A 20,077-nucleotide genomic window follows, 5' to 3' on the forward strand; every position below is an offset into this window, starting at 1 on the left:
ATCACTGCAGTTGTTAAGTGAATCACTGCAGTTGTTAAGTGAATCACTGCAGTTGTTAAGTGAATCACTGCAGTTGTTAAGTGAATCACTGCAGTTGTTAAGTGAATCACTGCAGTTGTTAAGTGAATCACTGCAGTTGTTAAGTGAATCACTGCAGTTGTTAAGTGAATCACTGCAGTTGTTAAGTGAATCACTGCAGTTGTTAAGTGAATCACTGCAGTTGTTAAGTGAATCACTGCAGTTGTTAAGTGAATCACTGCAGTTGTTAAGTGAATCACTGCAGTTGTTAAGTGAATCACTGCAGTTGTTAAGTGAATCACTGCAGTTGTTAAGTGAATCACTGCAGTTGTTAAGTGAATCACTGCAGTTGTTAAGTGAAGTGAAACTGGCTTCCCATTTTCACACACACTGCCTCCCATTGTCTGCCCTGATGTGCTATGTGCTCTGCCCTTGCTCTCCTTCCAGCCACCTGCAGGTGCTAGAGGTGTGAAGGGATGAGTAAAGGTGTGGTGAGTTTGGGAGGATGTGCAGGAGTGCACAAGAGGCATGGCGTGGAGATACATGAAAAGCATAGTGCAAATGCACACCAGCCAGCTGGTCTTTGGGTTTCCAGGGCTTCCGCACGTGTGAAGATCAGTTGGCCGGCGTGCATATGCATGCTGGAAACCAGAAGAGCAGCTGGCGATGGCACGTGTATCCACAGAGAGGGCTCTGCATGCCACCTGTGGCATGCATGCCATGGGTTTGCCATCACGGCTGTAGATCGTAGTTAATTTTTTAATGATTTGGTGACACAGATGTAAAATGAATTATATACAGTAATGCCATTCAAAACTCTTATTATTCCTCCAAAGTTTTCTGAAACTCAAGATCATCTGTCCTGTTTGTGGAATGGGATGCCTCGCCACAACTCACCTGTGCCAAGTTGCCACTGCCAAGTTGCTGCAAGACAACTCCACATGGCCAACTCACCATGAGGATAACTCTGTGGGTGGCCAGAGGGAGAGCTGGACAGGTGGGCGAGCAAATGAGCAGTGGGCAGAGTATTGGGACAGGCATTAGGGAGGCAGTGGCAGCCGCGGGCTTCCCATTTTCACACACACTGCCTCCCCATTGTCTGCCCTGATGTGCTATGTGCTCTGTCCCTTGCTCTCCTTCCAGCCACCTGCGAGGTGCTAGAGGTGTGAAGGGGATGAGTAAAGGTGTGGTGAGTTTGGGGAGGATGTGCAGGAGTGCACAAGAGGCATGGCGTGGAGATACATGAAAAGCATAGTGCAAATGCAGAGGGCCAGAAAAATGATGCACAGGTGGGGGAGACTTACCCCAGGGACTTGCAACCTTTAACCACTGACTTTCTGGGGAAGCCAATGAGGAAGACTGCAAATGTTGATCATGTCATTGTGGGATGTTGCAACGTGAAACAGTTGCTAAACACCCAGATCATAATCATGGGACTGCAGCAATGCTGGGATTGCCGGAACCTCAAGGACCATTCATAACCACCATTCATTCAGCACTGCCATAGTTTCAGATAGGTCAAGGACTACCTGTAAGTCATAAGTCTGAGAGTTTAGCAGGAAGAATAGCACAAATGTTAAGGATCTCAATATTCCCAACAGACAATTAAGGTATTTTTTTTTCTCTTCTGAAAGCCAATGATGATTCAGACAAAGAAAAATGACCTTAAAAGAGATCCGGAATGCTTCCAATGCCCCACTTATGCAGCGCTTTAAAAAAAATGACAGGAGCAGGAGTGAATATGCACAGTGGGCAGAGTACAGTTTATATTAAAAATCTTCAGCTTAAGAAAGTTATTGATGTAGGCTTTGTGTGAAACACAAAATGTCAAAGAGTTTAAGTTAATGTGCATTTTCATAGAATCACAGTTGGAAGGAACTTTGGCAGTCATCTGGTTCAATTTTTTTTTTGCTCAAAACAGATTCAGCAATCCAGGATGGTGTAGTACCAAAAGCCCTTTCTCTCTGGTTCAAATATTTACCCCTTCTCTTGGGCACTTGATACCATAGTTCTTTTAATAGCTAGACTCCTCAGAGACAGTTTCCAAGTGTAGCATTATCACCCTTTTTGTTTAAGCTGCCACCACCTATTTCAGTTTTGGGCCCCATCACCCGCAGATAAAAAGGAAATTCTCTTTATTTTCTACTGTCATATTTGTAAGTGACGTGGACAATTTTTTTAGCTATATCTTGCTGGTGCACAGCATCTAAGGACTGACAATGATGAATATAATCTATGATACTAAGTATGATTTTACTAAACCTTGACCCTATAAAACAAAACTATCAAGGTCGCAAAAGGTGATTATATAACCCCAGAACACTGTAACCGTCCTAAATATGAGTCAGTTGCCAAGTGTCTGAATTTTGATCACATGACCATGGGGATGCTGCAATGGATGTAAGTCTGAAAAGCAGTCATAAGTCACTTTTTCAGTGCCACTGTAATGTTGAATAGTCACTAAATGAACTGTTGTAAATCAAGGATTACCTGTATTTGCAACTATTCTTAAAATGCAGCACCTAAAGTTCAATTTAACATTCCACATATAGCTTAACAAAGAATAATGGATTATTACTACCTGTAAGCTAAACAGTACTTTTCTGCTAATGCAGTCTGAAAATTATATAATTTTTCAAAAGAACTGTATTATGTATGGCTTGAATTCACTGAGGACACAGAACCATTTTCACATGTTCTGCTTCTGAGGTAGATGCTTCCCATCCTATATCTACACTTTCAGTTTTTGTATCTAAATAAACATTTTCACATTTATTTCTTTTGAAGTTTATCATTTAATTTCAACCATCAACTTTTTGTAAAATCTTGATGCATCACTAAAAATACATGATTAGATTAGAGATCAGTTTCCATAGAATGTATTTATTTATTTATTTAAATTTATATTCTGCCATCTAGCCACCAAGCGATTCTAGGCAACTTACAAAATAAAAACAACAATATAAAACATTAAAATATTAAAATGATAAATATTAACATTAAAATTAGCAAAGATGGCTAAGGAAAGAAGTAATATACAATGGGGTGGCTGTAGAATCTTTTCTAATTCACTAATCACCTCCAGTATAGAATACCTCCATCAGGACTCCAGACCAATCGGCAGAGCCAAGTTTTAAGGCCCTTCCAGAAGGCCACAATTGTGGGCAGGTGGGGGGGATCTCAACTCGAGGGGCACAATGTTTCAGAGGGTGGAAGCCATGGAGGAAAAGGCTCTCCTCGTGGACTCTGCTAGCAAGAATTCCTTGACCAACAGGGTCTGCAGCATGTCCCTTCTGTCAGCCAAGGTGGGGCAGGCCAATCCCATTGGGATGAAACAGCTCCTCACATAAATTGTGTAAGCATACTTGGAATAAAACTAGACCTTGGTGCACTTGTGTCATACTGGCCAATTGCTGCAGACCTTCCCATTAGCAGGTAATACTAATGGGAGGACAGGTAACTAAGCCTACAAATTCTTTAGCTTACTAAAAACCATTACGTGAAAATGCCATAATGCCATAATGGGAAGTCAGTATCTGTGGGCCCACACAGAGAAGATCATGGCATATGAAAATTGCAACCTAATTAAAAAGGAATATATAGTGAATGAACTAATGAATGAACTGCAAAATAAGTTTGAATGAAGTAGTTTCATTCTGTAGAACAAAATTCATAAATATGTTCAGGGAAGTAAACGGTAGGTTTTAATTATGAATGAAATCATTAGAATATCAAAATGTATGAATTGGGATTATCTAGGTTATTGTGAGTTCATATAAAAGTAGAAATCCATAGGTGGTAATAGTTGCATTAGGCTACACTTCATTGAATGGTGATAATGGAAGAATCAGAGAATGAGTTCTATGAAAAGTTGCAACCTTCTAAATCAGGGCTGACAAACTTGCAGTGTCACATGATGTATCACAACTTTTCCCCTCTTCACTAAACCGGGTGTGGGCATGGCCAGCGCGTGATGCATCCGGCCCGCAGGCCGTGAGTTTAACACCCCTGTTCTAAATGTATGAATTGGGATTATCTAGGTTATTGTGAGTTCATATAAAAGTAGAAATCCATAGGTGGTAATAGTTGCATTAGGTTACACTTCATTGAATGGTGATAATGGAAGAATCAGAGAATGAGTTCTATGAAAAGTTGCAACATTCTAAATCAGGGCTGACAAACTCGCAGTGTCACATGATGTATCACAACTTTTCCCCTCTTCACTAAACCGGGTGTGGGCATGGCCAGCGCGTGATGCATCCGGCCCGCAGGCCGTGAGTTTAACACCCCTGTTCTAAATGTATGAGAATGACATGGGAAATACAGAAAAAGTTACTGGACCTTTTGGAGACCCAAGAATGAATAAAAATAGTTATTATTTGGTAAATACCTGCTTAAGAGAAGTATCTGTTTCAAATACACGGGTTAAGCATAAATGAATCCATGTATGGAAAATCAATTGGAAAGCGTGGCTGATTGCATTTTTAAAATGAAAGACTGAACAAATTAGTCAAATGCTATGAAGTGCTATGATGTTCTTGATATGGGACAGGTCATAACTTGACAGTGTCCCACGTTCCAAGTATTTTTAGATCTTGGGAAAAATGATATGCAAGAAAAGGAAAAATGTGAAAGGAACTAGAGTGCAAGCAGAATGATTGTTGGAAGAGAAATGATAACTTCTATATGCAGAATACAGATTAATTTCCCAACAGAATGAATAGAAAGCAGAAATAAAGAAAGATGATGTAGAAAATGTTTGGAACACAATGAAAAGAATGGAAGGATGTGGAGTTATTTTAGTAGGAAATATGGACGTTTAACGGAATAATGAACTGAAACTGTCAAATGATGTAAAACATACAAAATCTGTTGAAAATGGTAAAAGGAATGTGAAGTTGCAAAGAATGTGGTCAATTTAATTAGATAATTTTCAAGGCAATTATAAATCCTGAGAGAAAGTCACAAAATGGCAAGGCTGAAGATGTAGACAATTAAACCGAAGAAATGTTAAATGTTGTTTATGCATCGGTTTTGTTATTTGTTTAATGCTCATCGGTGAAGACAGCATATAGGTCTGGTGAGTGAAACAAAATTGTCACTGTTCCTCTATGCAAAGAGAAATGTTTTGTTTTGTTTTTAAATATGAAGATCAACTCACAAGGTTGCAAGCCTTTGGCAGAATTAAACAGATACAAGGGATGACAATAAGCAAAATATGGGAAGTGGAATGCAGCTTTATTTGAGGCAGAGGGTGAACAGATCAAGCCCACAAAGCTGCCAGTGGAGTCATTAAGTTTGCCAGCTACAATGAAAACATATTGTTCCTTGCAATCATTCAAGTTTTCAATGCTAATGGACTGAGCCTACTATTGTTCAGGATTGGTTCTGCACATATTCTGATTATACACACTTTGAAACCATCCAATCCAAAATCATCAGAACTTTACTTCAAGTTTCCTGTTCTACTTCAAGTGAGCTTCTTTAGTTAGAACTTAGTTGCCCCTCTATATCACTTCAAATGCGAATGAGAATCTGTTGTCTGAAAAAAAAAAAAAGAAACAGACTCTGTGCAGTGAATTATGCATAGCTTACTTTGGTTGATTAACTTCACTTCCATTTAGAAAAAGACCCTTTGCCAACTATTCGTCCTCCAATGGTTTTTCTGTCCCATTCCTATTGTCACTTGGAATAATTACCTATTTAAGTAATTAAATAGGGAATCCTTGATCTAGAAATATAGAGCGACAGATTTAACATTTCATCTTATTAATCAGGGACCTTTTTCAGAGAGGGTGAACAAAACTATTGCCATGTTCACATAACATGCTCTTTTTGAACAAATAAACCACATTGTGATTGTTTTGTGTGTGCTGTATGAACTGAGCCTATCACCATCACTCTAATTTGCAAAACAATGTGGATTTTCTTCCAGTGATCATTTGAAAATATTATAATAAATGTGTAACTCTGAAAAATTACTTGTAATCACTACACAAAAGAAAGGTCTTCCCCACAGAACAAAATACCTAGAGTAGTTCCTTTTACATTCCTGTGGATGAATGTCCCCTTTGACACCTACCTAATTTCTTTCCATATCCCTGTCTTTATTAGCAGAGTATAAATTCTTTGAACAGAAACAGCATCCCTTTTATGTGGAATCAATGCATTACACAAAAAATGAACAATAAAAAAGCTAGAAAAACCCTACTCTACCTGAAAAATGCTGTATCTACCCAGTTCTGCAACACTTGAACTTGGATCGGCTCCATTTTAGCTCTTTCTGAGCATATTCTTATCTTTCATTTACTGTTACAGAAACCAAACAATAAGCAATTATGGAACAAATCCTCTTCAAGCACTACAGTTAAGCTTTGCAAACACATACAACAGAATGAAATAGAAATAAAAATCACATTCACCATGGTTTTCTCTGATTCCTGGCCCACTCTGATTTTTTTCCAGAACTGCTGCTGGAGATCCACCTACTGGGGGGGAAAAAAGATTAGATAAGATAATGGATCAGCAAAATACAATCAGAAGCAAAACCAAATCTTCCTTAAATGATATTTTACATCATTATTTAAAGCATTAAATTATAAGAATATATTAATCTATCATGCAACACTGTACCCAGAATGAAACTATGAAACTGCTAGACAGCAGGAGTAAGTAAATGGTTAAACTCCTCCCTCTCTGAAGCTACAAAGGTGAAAGAACAAAGTACATGAATCTACCACTGTTCCTAAAGCATGTTTCAACAACTGGCTATAATAAGAAAAAAAATAGTTACTAAGCAGAAAATCTAGCAAAACAAAGATCTGGCTTCTGGTTTAATCTCCTGCACCTTCATTAAATCAATTATTTACAGATAAATATGAAAATGTGCACCTGTGGTATTTGTGAGAATCTAATTGGGGGTGCATATATATTTATATATTACAATATTTCCTCAATTACAAGATTCTGGAGAGGGCATATGTACTACTGAGTGCAGGGTTGGAGCAGAGTGATTTTTTGTGCTACCCCAGTATAGAGTATATATGTTTTCACTCTCAAATTGTCCCTGGTTTTGTGCATGGGTGTATTGGCAAGCACAAAGCAGGCTGCATACACTCCATTCTGGTCAAGTGACCAGAAGGGAGGAGAGAGAGGGAGGGGCTTAGAATAGAGTATTTTGCAGCATACCAAGCTGCTACCGAATTGCCTCTCCCATGGGGTACATTCCAAATGTATTTTTCTACAGTGCTTTTTTCCTCAGTCTATCGATGAATCTGGTCCATCTTCCAACTTGATCATTCATTAGCTAGCTTCTCCTGCTATACTGAACTTAGTCTTGTGTTCTTTTTTTATTGAGTTACACTGTTGCTGATAGACAGGATTCCCCGGTCCCTTTTACATAACTTACTTCCAACCCTTCTGCTGGGGTGCAAACAAGAAAGTATGGGAAACAAGTCACTTCTGGAACTGTTTCCAACCTTTTTACTGGCAGGGGTTGTGGGAGAGATATCTATTTTTTCTTCTTTACAATGAACTAATGTACTGTGCTTCTGCTTTTCCCTCATATTGTGATTATGTGTACAATGTGAGGTGTTGCACATGTCTTTTTCTGGCTCCCAGAAAGGGAACTTAGAATGGAATATACATAGTCCTCAATTTACAGCACTAAAAAAAGTGACTTATCACTGTTTTTCAAACTTACGACTGTTGCGGCATCCCCATGATTACGTGATCAATATTCAGATGCTTGGCAACTGACTCATATTTATGTCAATAGCAGTGTCCCAGGGTCATGTGACACCTTTTGCAACTTTCTCATAAGCAAAGTCAATGGGGAAGCCAGATTTACTTAACAACTGTATTACTAACTTAACAACTCCAGTGATTCACTTAACAACTGAAGCAAGAAAGGTTATAAAACGAGGCAAAATTCACTTAACCAATGTCTTAGCAAAAGAAATGTTGGGCTCAATTGTGGCTGTAAGTCAAGGACTACCTGTATGCCAAGTTGATATCCAATTGCCTATCCCCATAGGGATGTATTTGGGCAATTTTATCAGGTTTATTTTTCCTTCATGGTCCCTGTACTGCCCTGGCTCATCTTGTACTTCAAATATTCTTTTATCAGCTACACCTTCTTCACCAAATGTAGTCCCATTTTGCTAAATTGGAAATAATAACTTTGGGGTGAAATAAACATTTTTTATTAAATCAAATTGGCTGTATAGATTCTCCATTTTTTTTCATTTACAACTCTATCAATTACTAAAGAACAAACAGTGAGGAAGAACATCTAGTGAAAACTAGATGGTGTAGAGAAGCATGAAGATAACCTTGACAAAGAAATGCAAAAACTCTTAAGAAAAGGCAAAAAAATCAATCCTGGGAAAGGAGAAATAAGAAAAAAATCCAGACTGTCCTGTATAAGAGGGGCAGAGGGACCAGATTCTGTTGTTATGACCTAAAACAGTAAAGGAGCATTCCAGAAACCCTTCTTCAGTCTGTTTCTTAACCTTCCCTTCCTTGAAGGGCTCACAACTGTTAACAGAAATGGCACTAGATAGAAGTCTGATTTGATTCTGGAGTGGCTCTGTGTGATGAAATGAAACAGGGAAAGAAATGCATACTCCTTTGTTCTGGATTTTGCTGGGCATACCTATGACATATATGTCAAAGGTGTGTGCCATGATATTTTGGGTGCCACACCAGTGTACACCAACCCCCAGCAACTATTCTTGAGAAGACTAGTTCTCATGTGATATTCATTTGCTGTGGAGGCCATATATGAGAATGGAGTGTGCTCATGCCCAGCTTCTGGAATTCACGAGAGAGCTGTCTTCTTGTATGGACTCCAGAGTCTCCAAAAATCATGCAAGAATGGAGCTGCAGGTTTTTGGAGGCTGCAGAGGCCGAAGAAAAGCATTCTCCTAAACCACTGCAAGAACAAATGCCTTGTACGACCTGGAGGAACTTCCAGTAGGCTGCAAGGGCCTGTCAACAGCGCCAGAAGGGAAGTGGAATGCAGATCCTGGGGAGCCCGGGTCACAGGGGACAACTGTGCTTTGAAGAATGACACGGGGTGGTCTTTTTAAGTGGCAGCAGTGATACTAGGGCTGAAGTCAAGGCTGGGATCTCCAGACTCAGCCCAGGATACCATTCAGAGATCTCACTTGAGGCACAAATGAGAGACTTAAATTACAGTTAGTCTTAACAACTATTTGTTCAGCAACCATTCAAAGTTATGACAGCATTGAACAAATGGCAATTATGACCGGTCCATGAACTCATGGCTATTGGGGCACCTTGCAGTCATGCGATCAAAATTCTGCCCTTTTGGTCACCCCTGTACTCCATCTATCTACTCCTGCCACCCACCTCCCTCCGGCTGTCATTTACTGTAGTCGTCTTCTTCCTGCTGGCCCAGGATCCAGGGACTGGGTGAAGGTGTGAATTGGGCATGGCTAGTTTAATGAAAAGAAGAGGTGACATGAGAGCAGTGTTCTGATATCTCAGGGGCTGCCACAGAGAAGAGGGAGTCAAGCTATTCTCCAAGGCCCCTGAAGGCAGGACAAGAAGCTATAGATGGAAACTAAACAAGGAGAAAAGCAACCTAGAACTAAGGAGTAATTTCCTGACAGTTAGAACAAGCTTAGTGTGACAGACCAATGGTGGCTTGTCTGCCAAAGGGACAGTGAAATGGAGCTGGTGGAGGAAGTAGAGCAGCTATTTGGGTGGTAGCTCCCTATATAGATGGCTTCTGTCAACACAGGCATTGTGAAACTATCTCTTTTGTCTGGGTAGCCACTGCCTCCACCTCTCCTGTCCCTTCCACTAGCTCTGTCCCACTGCCTCCTCCCCATCTAGACCCAGTGAATTCCCTTCAGTAGATGAGGCTTTGCCATCCTGCCTTGCACATCCTGAATCTGCACCCCGGGCCAGCAACAAGAACAAATGCAAAGTTCATCTAAGAACAGCAGAGATAGTAGTGGTGGAGTGGAGGGCATCCAAAAGCACAACGATGGGATGGGGAGATAGACAAGTGAGGGGAACTGTGGCAGGGCAATGATATCTGAAATGATATCAGGTGATATGAATAAGGAGAAAAGTACCAAAAGTAATACTATTCCTATCCCTGCGCATCTTCAACAAGTTATAACACTGACACCAGTTTTGCCTGTGAGAATGCTTGGCAAATTAGAACTAAGGCAATTAGATATAGTAAGTTATCTGGGGTTTAATTTGGTAACTTATATTTTAAATAAAACTTATATTATTTTATTATAAAATAAAATAAAGCTATAACTATGTTCCTTCTTAGTATTCCTTAGTAAACTAAGCAAGTCTTACTTGTGGAACAATCCTATAATATCTATTCAGAATTAAATCCCTTTTAATTCAATGGGAGTTATTACTTGGTAAGTGGGTTTAGGACTACAGTCTCAAATCTTCTGAGCAGAAAACTGGCTTATGCTTATTTAAAAACATAGTTATCATCTACTTTGACCAAAATTTAAGCACTCAGTAATTGGACTGTTCATTCAATAAATTGGATTACTCCAGAAGCAGCAGACATGCTAGATCTGGCAGTTGGTTGTGCTAGCAGGTAAGCTAAACTATATGCAAATGTTGATTGAACTGCAATCTTATATCTACTTCCCTGAAAACTAAGACACAGAACTCTATATTTACTGCTTTAATATATCAGCCTTAATATAAAAATGCAACAAATTATGGGTAAAGACTTAAGGACAAATGCTAATATATTATTGTAGATATAACTGAAAAGTATCTCTATTTCTGTATTTACGTGAAATAAAAGACAGAAAGTTCCCAATTTTATCAAATGAGAGTAAGAAAAATAGTGTCATTTACTGAAATGTTTCTTTCTACATAATTCCTGCTGGTGAAAGTTTTTCTCCCCTTGCAGCATTGGCCACCTTACACATTGGTCTTCTGTTGCTCCCGAGCGAAAGCACTTTTGCCAAGAAACCAGAATTTATTAAGAAATCCAACACTATAAAGGAAGACAGGGGTGACCTCATTTCTGAAAATAGCTACTATCCTTTCAAAGTTAAAAGCAATTCTCTTAGGTTCATGTCTCCATTCTCTTGTAACTATCATCAGGTACAATTTTCAAAGCTAAACTCTTTCAATATAGTTATTTATTTTCTTTTTCATTTTTGGGAACTTATACCTCCTTTTCCAATGCACCATACTCAGAAACTGTGATGTATCCAGTGTCAGAATCCTGCTTCCTTAAGTGATCAAATAATTTTAGGAACCAGTGCATGAAAGCAATGGCAACTTTCACATAGCAGACTGCCTCTGATTATAATTTCACATAGCCATCATTACAGCTATGGTAGTAGTAGAGAAGACCTTTCTTTCTTGGATCTGTCCAAGCAGCCAATCTATGACACTGAATCCCAAAAACAATCTGCAGATTATATAGAATGTTATAAACACCTGGCTAGCCCAGCTATTTAAAGGGCATCTAAAGAGAATCCTCCATTTTTCATACAGTCCACAGACCTTGCTTTCTCCTGAAGCAGCAGTACTCTCCATATGATCCATTCAGAAGTAATCAAAATAAGCCAGTCTCTAGCTTCATAAATGCTTTGTCTAGGTGTAGTCACAGGTAATTTGCCTCTGTGCTCCCAGAAGGGTTTGAAGTTTTGAGACAAAACTCTATGCATCACATAGACAGAAGTGAAGCATTGTCCCAGCCCTATCTTACCTCGTTTCTTTGGAAGGAGAAGGAGGAGAAGAGAAGGAGGAAGAGGCAGTTGATCCTAGTCTTCTCTTTTACAAAGAGGGTCCTTTTATTACTGACATGAGAACTGGGAATAATTCTTCACTGCGTCAGTATTAGCAAAGGAGATCTGGATTACAACAGCAGGGGACAGGGTCTGGAATGATAGTCTTCCTTTTCAGGAATCTTTCCATATCATCTGGATGAATTGGAAGGAAAACATTTTTAATTTGAGCTAGTTTGAGTTCAAAACACTCTAACTGGATTTAGAGTTTGATGTCCAATCTAAAAATGCCCTGAGCTTCATTATGAAAACATCTATTGTGAACTTGAAGCTGCTTCAAAACCACATCCCTTCAGAGATAATCCATTTCGACAAAAAAAAAACATGTCCTTAGGCTAAACGAGGTTTATAAACTCAGAAAGCTTCAAATTCAAACCATCTTGCAAATTCTTAATTTGAACTACTAGGATTTTGCATGGGATTTTCTGCCTGCTCTACGGTGCAAAATTCTCAAGATGTGACATTGCAGTTGTGTGAAAAACAGGTCGTCAAGTAAATTAGGCAAAAGAAATCAAAAGTGCTCCTCACAAACTAAAGCATGAACACAAACCAAATTGCTAGATCACAATTTTCGTTCACACAACTCTGATCTCAAGAAAACTGAGCAAATAATTTCTAATGTGTCATAGCATTTATCTTCATTAACAAAGATTAATTATGCTTCCCTAACAAATAAACATAGGTGGTAAAACTAGCTAAACTTGTAAATTTATGGAATGTTTACAAGATTGCTCTGTGAAGATATTTATCATACACACAGTCGTTAGTACTATAAACAATTGTTTCCCTGGAAAATTTTATCAGCTGTGTTGCAGTTTTCTAACAAATTTGGTTTAATTTTTTAAACATTTTAATTGTAAGCTATTTTGAATAGTTAATGTGAACTAGGCAAATGTAAATATTGAAATAAAACAAAACATAGAAAAGATTATTTTGGAGGGGAAAAGGACTTAAGGGAATTATAAGAAATTATTACCATAAGTACATAAAGTAATTCCAGTGGAAACTTAAAAGCTAACAAATACGTTACAAGACTTATCTGATAGTCCACTTCAGGAAATAAATATTAGGTGGCTAGTGATTGGAAATTGCATTAAATTTATGAATATTCATAAAAAGATTTCCCAAGTTTTATTTTATTTTTTTTATTTACTAAATTTTTATACCGCCCTTCTCCCGAAGGACTCAGGGCGGTGTACAGCCAAAAATAAAACACAAGATATATACAATTAAAAAAGAACAGTTAAAACATAGCAGATTATAAAAGGCTGATAATTAAAAATTTGAATTTAAAATTTTAAAATATTAACAAAACCCCAAATTAAAATTCAACACTATTATGCCAGTGAGCATTAAGTGAGCATTAGAATTGATCTTTTATCTACAAAGCATAAAATAAAAATGATTTTAGAATTTTTTAAAATTTGAGAATATAATTTTAAAAAATAAAATGCTTAGAAAGTCATCCCAGCTAACTTAATGAGGCTTATACCAGATAAGTATATTTCCTTTATACATTTAAATGTTAAAGGATATACATAATTTAAAAACATATTTTAATAAAAGCAGATTTTTATTAAAAACAACAAAGAGAAAAATCTAATACCAGAGAATCTCTATAACAAAAAGATATTGGGGGAGCCATGGCGGTTGCAGTGGCTAGAATGCACTATTGCAGGCTGACTCTGCCCACAACCAGGAATTCAATCCTGACTGGCTAAAAGCTGACTTAGCCTTCCATCCTTCTGAGGTTGATAAAATGAGGATCCAGATTGTTGGGGGCAATATGCTGACATTTGTAAACTGCTCAGGGAGTGCTATAAAGCACTATAGAGCAGTATATGCAGGGGTGAAATGTTCCCGGTTCAGACCAGATCAGCTGATACGGTCGCAATGGTGGCGGGCTGTTTGGAGAACAGGTAGCAAAAATCCCTGCCCCCCCATGCCCAGCTGAGCCACGCGATCGTCACAACCTTTTTTTTCTTTTAAAAGCATTTTTTAAAATGTAAAAAAGCTGAAGCCTGCTAGGCAAAAAATGGGGGGGTGGGGAGTTCATTTGAGAGAGAGAGAGAGAGAGAGAGGAAGGAAGGGGGAGGAAAAAGGAGAGGAAGGAAAGACTAAAAACCTGGGAATAATCCAGGCCTGAAAGGGACCTAGAGGTCATCTAGTCCAACCCTCTTCCAGCAGGACATTGTGAGTTTCTGTCTTTTGATTTCCCCAGTCACCTAGCCATGCCCACCCAGTCACATGACCCCCTCATCAAGCCACACCTGCCAAGCCACGCCCACAGAACCGGTAGGAAAGAAATTTAGATTTCATCACTGAGTATATGTCTAAGTGCTATTGCTATCTTAAAATATATTTTTTTAATTTTGTATCTCCTCCATGGTTGAAAGAGAAACAAAAAACATTTACCTAAATAGGACTGATTAAACAAACAAACAAAAACTACTTGTCTACAACGAATGTATCGTCAATTTGGTAATATTAATCAAAATACTAAGAATGATAAACCACAAAAAATTCCAGGGAAAAAATTGCAAGCTGAAAACAGTGGAACAATTGCTTCTCATGAGTTGTCCACAACACAATGGTCTCCAATGTTTGGAGTTGTTTAGGGCTACCTTTACTCAAAGGGACACGGTGGCTCAGGGGCTAGGATGTTGAGTTTGTCGATTGAAAGGTCGGCAGCTCGGCAGTTCGAATTCCTAGTGCTGCCATATAACGGGGTGAGCCTGTTACTTGTCCCAGCTTCTGCCAACCTAGCAGTTTCGAAAGCACGTAAAAATGCAAGTAGAAAAAATAGGGACCACCTTTGGTGGGAAGGTAACAGCGTTCCATGCGCCTTTGGCATTGAGTCATGCCGGCCACATGACCACGGAGACGTCTCTGGACAGCGCTGGCTCTTTGGCTTTGAAACGGAGAAGAGCACCGCCCCCTAGAGTCGGCAATGATTAGCATGTATGTGCGAGGGGAACCTTTACCTTTATCTTACCTTTACTCATATCATGGTTTGTTCCTTTAAAAGGACCCTGGGTTCACACATACTTTTCTAATCACTTTTGGAAACTGCATGTTAACTACTTTTCAACTATTAGGAACCTCTAGATTGACAGGTTTTATAGCATTGGTTGAGCTTCTTTTAATTCTTAGTGAAAAGAAATTTTAAATACAAGTTTAAGAATTTTAAAAAATGGTATAAATAAGGAAGAGTAACTAAAATTTTGATTTGGGAAAGTTACAAACAGACTAAGGGTCCAGATGGATTTGAAATAAGATTTTAGAAATAATTATAAAAAATTTCCTGTGGAGCAATGCTTTTATTTGTTTTTTTTAAATGATGAGATGAGACTTTGAAGGCCAAACTTTAGAGGGAACTGAAGAAACTAAACATTACATTAAAGAAGAGTGCTTAAAATTTGTTTACTAATACAGAATGAAGCAAAATATTTTAACAATGGACATACCGAACGATATTGTTGAATAATGGACCCAGAAGTTAAAATTTTAAGAATGACTGCCTCTATAAATAGACTGTGTTCAAAAGATGCTATGGAAGAGTTTTAGTGGACCAGACTGAAACTGATTTGAAAGTGGATTTTAAAAATGGCAGCTCTACAAGAATTGTGTGGCAAAAAGATGCTATACTGGACATGCAAATGAAGCTAGTTGATATCTCAATAATCAAAAGGGATATACAAATAACAACAAAAGAGCAACCTGGGTAACTTTCCTATATTGTATTTACTGAAGAAGTTTGTTTGAAAAGTTCTATGAGAAGGGATAAAGAAAAAAAATTAAATTGTAGGAGATTATTTGAAGGGAATAAAGATCAAGATTGTTAAAAGTAAAAAAGAAATATAAAGTTGATCATTTGATCAAGATTAAAATTGATATATCATCTCTAGTAACCCTTGCTGTATTTTAAGAGGCACTAAGTTACTAAAATTGTGACGTGGAAGTTTATATATTTCTTTTCTTCTTTACTATATACTTATTTTTTCTTTCTTTCCTAACTCCATGCACAAGCAACCAATACACAAGTGATTTAAAGCCAAGATCTATGGAAAATCTGCAAGCTGCCTCATTTTTAAAATTAAGCATAAAGTTTTGCCTACATCCACATATCCTATTGTAGAATCTGTTTTGAATATACCGGAATTGATCTGTAACATATGAAAAGTTCACTATTATAATGAAATGAAATCATCCTTCTGAGAATATGAAGTGATTTTCTGTCATCCATCTATAAGCAGCCAATCATGTACCAAACCTTCTCTCATAATTCAAAGGCTGCAAACATGACAATTTTCTTCTGCTTTTCAGAATTAAGAAGTTCTAAATGAATCAATGTTACCATCTTTATTTAAAGTTATAGTTCATGTCAAAAGATACGTAATATCAAAGTGAACACAGGGCTATTTCACAACATATACAGTTGCATTTTTCTTATGCATCTACATGAAGGATTTAAGAAAGGAGAATAATAGAGATAGTTCCGTTTGGAAATCCACTCTCATCACGTTTTAGAGCTCTTATGAAGCCACAGTTCACAAATCACATCTGGGGACAGCCATTCAATGGAAGAATGCTTTCTATGTGGAAAATCTCAGGTTCAGTACTGCTCTTTTTTATGCTGCTTATTCAATTCAAAGTGGAAGCAATACAAACAGACAAAAGGTTGTTTCTATCCAACTTGTATAAAGATATTAGTTTCTATGAAGACTGAATATGTAGCTATTAAAAATAATTGGAGAAAACACATGCAGGTACAATTTTACACATTCTATCCCAGGACAAGCTTAGTTTAAAGCCCGGATTAATTGTTCTTGGTACCTATCTCGATAGAAAAATAAGCACTTGATACATGCACACACTTAAAAACAGCACAGAAAAAAATATATAAACTTTTTAGTAGATAGCACCACTTTGAACTAATATATTGTGAACTTACATGCTCAGTATCCTATATGGAAGCATTTACTTTGCTGTAGTACTTGGAGTGCTAATACAATTATTATTGTTATTTCTAAATATAAGGAAATATAATTTTATGGGAGGCAAGGGAAATAGCTGAATTCTTCCAAAAATAATAGAATGAAATTTTGAGACAAATGAAAAGCTTGTCACATGGGAAAAAATAATCAAAAGTACAGAAGATGAGATACAGACAAACTAAAACAGATGCAACAGGCAAACAGGCATGTCTATCTTAGAGAAAATACAGCAGAGGATGATTATGATCCTATTTTTCCAAATATAAAATGAATCAATAATACAGATTGTAATTGTGCTGCAGCCCAATGAACAGGACATGGAATAATGCTCTTCAAATACAGAACGATATAGTCCACTTGAATCTTAAAAAGTTCCTAAGGTAGTAGTAGCTTGTCTGCAAGGTAGTTGATTAGCATTCCTTTGCAGAAACTGGACAATCTTCTGTTAAGGATTCTTTAATTTGGAGTTGCCTCCATATGGATGGAGGGGGAACTGGCTTAAATGGCTACTAATTCTAGAGCAAATTATTATACACCACCGTACCTAACCATCTTAAACACAGCAATATTAGCCTTTTTTTAAAAAAGCACAAAGCCACCCTGGATAATGTTGCCATTTTTCTCCCATGAAGATGCACAGGAACATCTTGCGCCCACCCTGGCTTACAATCCTAGCACTGGCATCATTTAGATTGGCCTGAATTAAATAAAATTCTTTAAAAGACACAACTTTATTTTTAGGAAACATATATACATATCACAGCAGGTACAGTCTTTAAAAAAAAGCATTCCCTCCTATAAAACAGCGAAAGAAAGCAACCACCACCTTTTTTATTTTTTGAAAGAAAAACATTATCATACACACGTTTGGTCCTATATGTATACTTTTTACATAACGAATCCACACTTTAAAAGCCAGTGTGTAAAAGTGCTTGTTTACAAAAAAATCAGGGCTCTCTTCTTAGACAAAAAAAAAAAATGTTCAAGACTGAATTCTGAAGTACTAACCTGTAGCATAAACATAACATTGCTATTATGTTTAATAGTAAAGTGTAACCACTTTGATTTTTTTTTTATTGCAACCTATAACAAACATTCAAAACGACCTTGACCATCTAACCGCTTGGTCTAAAAATTGGCAACTCCAAATTTCAACCAGCAAATGCTCAGTCTTACATATAGGAAAAAAGAACCCAAACACTAAGTACATACTAGATGGACATTACCTTACAGACGACCCCCATCCCGTTAAAGACCTTGGAGTTTTCATGTCAAATGATCTAAGTGCCAAAGCCCACTGCAACTACATAGCAAAAAAAGCTCTAAGAGTTGTAAACCTAATTTTGCGTAGCTTCTTTTCCAAAAACACCACACTACTAACCAGAGCATATAAAACATTTGCTAGACCAATTCTAGAATACAGCTCACCTGTTTGGAACCCTCACCACATCTCTGACATCAATACAATTGAACGTGTCCAGAAATATTTTACAAGAAGAGTTCTCCATTCCTCTGAAAACAACAAAATACCTTATCCCACCAGACTTGAAATCCTAGGCTTAGAAAACTTGGAACTCCGTCACCTTCGACAAGACCTAAGTTTAACTCACAGAATCATCTATTGTAATGTCCTTCCTGTCAAAGACTACTTCAGCTTTAATTGCAATAATACAAGGGCAACCAATAGATTTAAACTTAATGTTAACCGCTTTAATCTAGATTGCAGAAAATATGACTTCTGCAACAGAATCATCAGTGCTTGGAATACTTTACCTGACTCTGTGGTCTCTTCCCATAATCCTAAAAGCTTTAACCAAAAACTTTCTACTATTGACCTCACCCCATTCCTAAGAGGACCATAAGGGGTGTGCATAAGCGCACAAACGTGCCTACCGTTCCTGTCCTATTGTTTTTCTTTTCTTCTTCCTATATATATATATATATATATATATATATATATATATATATATATATATATATATATATATATATATATATATATATATATATATATATATATGCTTATACCTCCTAACATTTACTCATATATATGTTTATATGTTTATATACTATATAATCTTTTTGTATGATGTTGTGACAAAATAAATAAATAAATAAAAATAAAAAAAACTCAAGTCCGCCTTAATATGAGCAAAGCAAGTCGGTCCAATTTACTACTGGTTTGACTTTTATGCTAATAGGCTTGAACAATGGAAGGCCCGGTTTCTCAAGGCTCCTCCCATTTATTTTAAGGAAGGGCACTAGAAACTGGTGGTAGGAGACGAAGACAAGGGAAAAGAAAGCGAGACCTACGTTTTCTCGTATTCGAGAAAACGAAAGTGGGCAAATTGGGCCCAATGGAGCCGGACTTCTCCTGAGCATGTCCAAAGCTCGCTCTGACAACTCGTTAGAACTTTAAGGGGGTGTGGCCTGATATGCCCTCAATAGGGCGAGCTTTGTCCTGGCTCCTCCCCTCGCTTTTAAGACTGACAGCAATTAGGGAAAGGCGTCCGGCCTGGGCCTTCGCTTTCTTCCCCGCAAAACTAAGCGAGGCCCGGAGACGTGAAGGCCCCACCCACGAAGCCCGTCGCCGCCACCGCAGAATGAGGGGACAAGAGGGGAGAGGGCGGCTGGTTGAGCGAGCGCGAAAGGGGTCTCCTCACCTGCGCTCCTCCTCCTTCTCTTGACGGCGCTGCTCCCACCTCAGGCGCCTCGTGCAGCTCCCGCCCACCCGCCTAGCCAGCCACTCCTTCACAGTGCCCGCTGTCAGCCAATCAATGTCCGTCACTGAGATCCAATCCAGAAACCGAGATTGCGCCTCCTGGAGGAGACAAGTCTATGCTTCTGTTGCTCGGATTGGCCAACGCCCCCGTCAATCACTCTGCCCCAACGTGACAAAGGAGGAAGAAAAGGAGTGGGAGGGGAAGGGGCAGGCCACGACGGCCAATGAGAAATCACAGCGCGTCCTTCACGCCAGCCAGTCAGGTTGAGAGAGAAAAAAGAGGCGCCCACGGCCATTTTCACCTCAGTGCTGTCAAAAGAAGGGAGGGAAATGAAATATTCCAGTTGATTGGCTGCGACGAGAGGCACGCCAGAGTGCTGCAGCAGTTAGGACATTTCCATACCAACTTCTGTCTCTCAGCTTTAACCCCACCGCCTGTGTTCAATCACATCGCCCCGCCTCTACTACGCCTCCGTTTTAATCCAATCAAAAAACAGGGTGGGACCTTGGCTTTGTCTAGGCCA

At 38.3% G+C, this 20,077-nt stretch overlaps 1 protein-coding gene across 6 annotated transcripts in view; it reads right to left on the bottom strand.

Annotated features, from left to right (window-relative positions):
* Positions 1–19,584, bottom strand: part of MTMR4 (myotubularin related protein 4) — a 64,230-nt gene extending 44,646 nt beyond the window's left edge. Inside the window, exons 1-4 of one of the 6 annotated variants that reach the window (XM_058164532.1) lie at positions 19,495–19,583; positions 11,756–11,969; positions 8,015–8,180; positions 6,441–6,506 (exon numbers count right to left, since the gene is read on the bottom strand). In XM_058164532.1, coding sequence (XP_058020515.1) covers positions 6,441–6,443 — 3 coding nt within the window. In that variant the 5' untranslated portion in view covers positions 6,444–6,506; positions 8,015–8,180; positions 11,756–11,969; positions 19,495–19,583. Of the gene's footprint in view, positions 1–6,440; positions 6,507–8,014; positions 8,199–11,755; positions 11,970–19,494 lie in introns of all 6 variants that reach the window. The other 5 variants (XM_058164531.1, XM_058164533.1, XM_058164530.1 and 2 more) reach the window with 5 other exon arrangements.
* Positions 19,585–20,077: the final 493 nt, after the last annotated feature.

Source organism: Ahaetulla prasina, chromosome 1 (assembly GCF_028640845.1).
Source record: "Ahaetulla prasina isolate Xishuangbanna chromosome 1, ASM2864084v1, whole genome shotgun sequence".
Classification (NCBI taxonomy): Eukaryota; Metazoa; Chordata; class Lepidosauria; order Squamata; family Colubridae; genus Ahaetulla; species Ahaetulla prasina.